The sequence below is a fragment of the Halictus rubicundus genome, unplaced genomic scaffold (assembly GCF_050948215.1).
Source record: "Halictus rubicundus isolate RS-2024b unplaced genomic scaffold, iyHalRubi1_principal scaffold0141, whole genome shotgun sequence".
NCBI classification, from domain to species: domain Eukaryota; kingdom Metazoa; phylum Arthropoda; class Insecta; order Hymenoptera; family Halictidae; genus Halictus; species Halictus rubicundus.
The window spans coordinates 172,498-177,338 of record NW_027488682.1 but is presented as its reverse complement, the minus strand read 5'-3'; the positions used below and the strand labels follow the sequence as shown (position 1 = coordinate 177,338).

Sequence of the window (4,841 nt, the reverse complement as noted above, 5' to 3'; positions counted from 1 at the left end):
AATAGGATAGAGTATACGATACGATAGAGGATAGGATAGGATAGAGGGTAGGATAGAGAATTGGATGGGATAGAGGATACGATACGATAGAGGATAGGATAGGATAGAGGATGGGATAGAACAGAGGATAGGATAGGATAGAGGGTAGAATAGGATAAAGGATAGGATAGGATTGAGGATAGGATAGGATAGATGATAGGATAGAGGATTGGATAGGATAGAGGATACGATACGATAGAGGATAGGATAGGATAGAGGGTAGGATAGAGAATTGAATAGTATTGAGGATAATATGGGATAGAGGATAGGATAGGATAGGATAGGATAGAGGAGAGGATAGGATAGAGGATAGGATAGGATAGAGGATAGGAAAGGATAGAGGATAGGATAGGATAGAGGAGAGGATAGAATAGAGGATAGGATAGGATATACGATATTATAGGATGGAGGATACGATACTATAGAGGATAGTATAGGATAGAGGGTATGTATGTATGTATGTATGTATATTTAATGTTCCCTTACGGGTTACATAGGGATCCCGTTCCCTTTACATTTCTTTCTTTTCGCTTTCACTCACTCATTCTTCCATTCACTCACTCATTCTTCCTTTCACTCCTGCATCCTCCTTTCTCACCCTCTCATTGATACTTTCCGTCCTGTATCTCTTTTCTCTCCCGGTCTAATTTTTTCATCCACTCTTCTCCTCTCCCGTCCTCAGCCAGTATTTCCTTCACCTTCTCTTGCATTCCTACTTCCATCCCTTGATCTCTCGAGCACCTTTCCAACACGTGTTCCCACGTCTCTTCTTCGTACCCGCACCTTCTGCACCGTCTCACCTCCTCTTCCCCCCAGTACCTTCCTCCCCTCATTTCATTCCCCAACCTGTACCTTGCTATCCTCGTCCATTTTTCTTCTTTTGATCCTTTTTCTAGGTATTCGGGTCTTTCCTTTGTCCTTATCTCTTTATACCATGTATTATACCTAGACTCCATTACCCTCTTCCAGTTTTCCTCTTCCTCTTTCTCTTTTTCTCTTTTCTCTATCCTTCCCCACTCTTCTTCCCTCTCTTCCTTATCTCCCTCCTCTAATATTCTTCTATTCCCCCTTTCCTCTATATATTTCTTCCTCCCTATCTCCCATTTTGACATCTTCTTTCCTCCCGTAGCTCTCTCTTCTATCTCCTTTAGACATTGTCTTGCCCATTCGCTTCCTTTTCCAGCTCTCAACTTTTCTTCAAACTTCCATGCCCTCTTCGCGCCCCTCACTCTCATTTTCTCTCTTTTCGTCTCTTCCCTTACCATATACCCTGGTGTTGTCCACTCTACCCCTAGCACCCATCTTATATACCTTTCCTGCATCCTCTCTATCTCCATTCTTTCCTCCCATCCCCAGATCTCCACACCGTATGCCATCACTGGCCATATCAGTGCGTCGAAGAACCATTCTCTTCTTTTGTATTTGTTTTTAAAATATCTTTTCCCTATCCCCCACACACTTTTCATCACTCCTCCACCTTTCCTTGTTCTGTCCTCTATCTGTCTTTCTTGTCCCCCATTTTTCCTGAATACGTACCCGAGATATTTTATCTCGTCTATTTCTTCTACCGTTCCATCCCCCCATCTCCACGTCTTTTTCTCTTGCCTTCTTCTTTCGAATCTTATTATCTTCGTTTTTTCTCTGTTTACTTCTAGTCCCTTCTCTTTTATATATCTTCTGAATTCCTCTATCATTAATTTCATCCCGCTCTCCTCTTTCGCCAGCAGCACGAGGTCATCCGCATATTGTAAAGTGTATAGCATTCTTCCCCTAATCTCCACCCCACCTTTCCCCCTCTTCCTCATTCTTTCCTCTAGGTCGGCCATAAGCAGTATAAAAAGCTTCGCGCTTAGCGGACATCCTTGCCTTACCCCTCTTCCTACCCAGAACTTTTCTCCCATTTCGCCTCCTACTTTCACCTTAGATGTTGTCTCTCTATACACTTCTTCTATTCTTTCCCTAATTCCTTCACTCACACCTCTCTCCTCTAATGCTTTCCACAATATTCTCCTATTCACGCTGTCAAATGCTGCCTTCAGGTCTACAAAGCATCCTATTAACCTTCCCTTTTTCTTCGCCAGTTCCCTGTTTACTATATAATTTACTACATATATATTGTCTATCGTCCCTTTCTCCTTTCTAAATCCTGTCTGGTTCTCTGGCACCATCCTCTTCTCTTTTACTTCTCTCTCCAGCCTCTCCTCTAATATAATTGTATATATCTTGTACAACGTATTCAGTAGCGTTACCCCTCTATAGCATTCGACTGACTTTCCATCCCCCTTCTTTTTTATCGGCACCACGACACCTACTTTCCACTCTTCAGGCCATCCTTCTCCATTCCATACCCTATTGCATATTTTCCACACTTCATTCCTTATATTTTCTCCTCCATATTTCCAAATCTCATTTCCCATCTCATCCTCCCCTGCTGCTTTCCCATCTTTCAATCCTTTTATTGCTCTTTCTATCTCATCTCTTCCTATCTCTTCATTGCTTTTCTCGCTTCTTTTCCTCCTGCCTCCCCCCTCTATCTTGTTTTCTACTCCTCCTAGTAGCCCCATAAAATACTCCTTCCATTTTTCCATTTCTATCTCTTTCGTTTGTGCTTTTCCTTTTCCACCTCCCATCTTTCTTAGAAAATCCCATACCTTTCCTTCTGTCCTCGCTTTCCCTGCTTCCGTTAGTATCTTTTCTCTCTCCTGCTCTTTTTTCTCTTCACACAGTTTTTTGTATTTGTTTTTCATTCTTCTATATCCCTCTTCTTCATCTTTCCCTTCTTTCCATTTCCTTAATGCCCTTCTTAGTTCCTTCTTTCTTTCTATGCATTCCTTATCCCACCATCCTCTCCTTTTCGACTCTTTCATGCCCTCAGTACTCCTTATTTCTTCTATTACACTCTTGATCTTTCTTTCTAGTTCTCCTAGTCTTTCCCCTATCTCTTCCCCTGTTACTTCTATTTCCTCTGTTAACCTTCTAAATTTTTCTTTTCCCTCTCTTCCCCATTCTACTCTTTGCGCTCCTTTCTTATCCTTCTTTCTTATCTCCCTTTCCTTTTCCTTTTGTCCTTTCTTCATTGTTAACACTACCGGTAGGTGATCTGATTCTACCCTTTCCTCTATCACCATGCTCTCTATCCCTTCTCGTGTTCTTTTGTCTCCTATCACGTAATCTATTACCGTCCTTCCTCTCTGTCCTATATATGTGTACTCTCCTCTCTCGTCTCCTTCTATCCCTCCATTCATTATTTCTAATCCTAATTCTCCTAGCGTTCTTATTAGCTTCCTCCCTTCTCCATTTACTTTCTTGTCTTTTGACTCCCTGCAGCCTTCCCCCTCATCTTCTTCCTGCCTTACTTCTCCTCCTTCCCTGCCTGTCCTCGCGTTAAAATCTCCTCCTACAATTAGTCTTTCGTCCCTTCCTGTATCCCACCAGTCCCTCAGTACTTTCATCTTCCGTTCAATGTCTTTGTTTACATATACCCCTAGTATCTTCCATTCTTCTTCTCCTATCCTTACACTTCCTTCTATTATTCCTTCTATATCCTTTGACTCTCCCTCGCTCTTCTTTTCGCATGTAATTTCTTTTCTCATTCCTAACACCATTCCCCCTTTTGCTCTCCCTATTTTACTATCCCTAACTGCCCATTGCTTTTTCCAAACATACCCCTGTGGTAATCTTCTTTCCACTTTTTCCCACATCTTTTCTTCCACCCATGTCTCCAGCAGCACCATTACATCCCATCGCTCTAGGTCCTTCCAGAATCCTTCATCTTTCCCTTTCATTCCTGCTATGTTCCAGAAGCCGATTTTCAGTTTTTTATTTTCCCTTCCCTTCCCCTTCTTCCCTCCCTCCGTCTTCAGCTCCTCTTTATCCCTTTTCTTTACTTCTCTCTCCCCTTCTCTCTCGCTCCCCACTCGTTTCCCTCGCTGTCCTTCAATGTCTTCTCCTTCTCATCCCATCTCCACATCTTTCCTTCTATCCAAATCTTCATATACCCCATTCTGACCCTTTTCCCTTTCCCTCTCTCTTTCTCCATTATCTGCCTTAGCCTCCATTGTATGTTTCTTTCTTCCCATGTGAGATCATCCTCTATCCTTTCCCGTCTTCCTGCTAATTTTTTCTTTTCTATCATTACTCTTCTTTTCTGTTCCATTGTCGCCATCTTTACCACTGCCCATTCTCCTTTTCCTATTCCCTTTTTGCCTCTTTTCTTAACTTCTTCAACCTCGAATTTTTCTCCTATTACTTCTAATAACTTTCGCACTTCCTCCTGTCCGTCTCCTCCATCTTTTATCTCCAACCCTTTAATTACTATGTTCTTTCTCCTTGTCTCTCTTTCCTTTCTTTCCCAATTCATTTCTATTTCTTTCAGTCTTCTTTCGATCTCTCCTCTTTCCCTTTCTCCTTGATCACTTCCTCTTTTCCTTTCTATTTCTTCCAACTTTTTGTCTATCTTGTCCTCTATTTTCCCTTCTAACTCTATCTTTTTCACTCTCGCTTCTAACTCTTGCACTGATTTTCTGTCTCTCTCCCTTTCCTTCTCCCACTCTTCTTTCATATCTTTCATCTTCCTCATTACTTCCGTCATCTCTTTCCATCCCTCTGCTATTTCGCTCATCTGTTTTATTGTTCCCATTAATGCCCCCTTTATTTCCTCTCTTATTATCTCCCTGATGTCTCCTTGCTCCCCTCTCCTTTCTTGCTCCCCTCTCCTTTCTTGTTGTCCCTCTCCTTTTCCACCCTCCGGCGATCTGTCTGTTTTTCTGCTTTTTCTGAAAGGGTCTTTTCCCTTTTCTTCT

The 4,841-nt window shown here is 42.1% G+C and overlaps 1 protein-coding gene across 1 annotated transcript; it reads right to left on the bottom strand.

Annotated features, from left to right (window-relative positions):
• Positions 1 to 2,361: 2,361 nt before the first annotated feature.
• LOC143363823 (uncharacterized) lies at positions 2,362 to 3,859 on the bottom strand. The gene is made up of 3 exons (XM_076804353.1): positions 3,739 to 3,859; positions 2,502 to 3,211; positions 2,362 to 2,388 (listed from the first exon to the last, which is right to left on the bottom strand). Exons 2-3 carry the CDS (start codon positions 3,165 to 3,167, stop codon positions 2,362 to 2,364), a joined length of 693 nt encoding a protein of 230 aa, XP_076660468.1. The 5' UTR covers positions 3,168 to 3,211; positions 3,739 to 3,859.
• Positions 3,860 to 4,841: the final 982 nt, after the last annotated feature.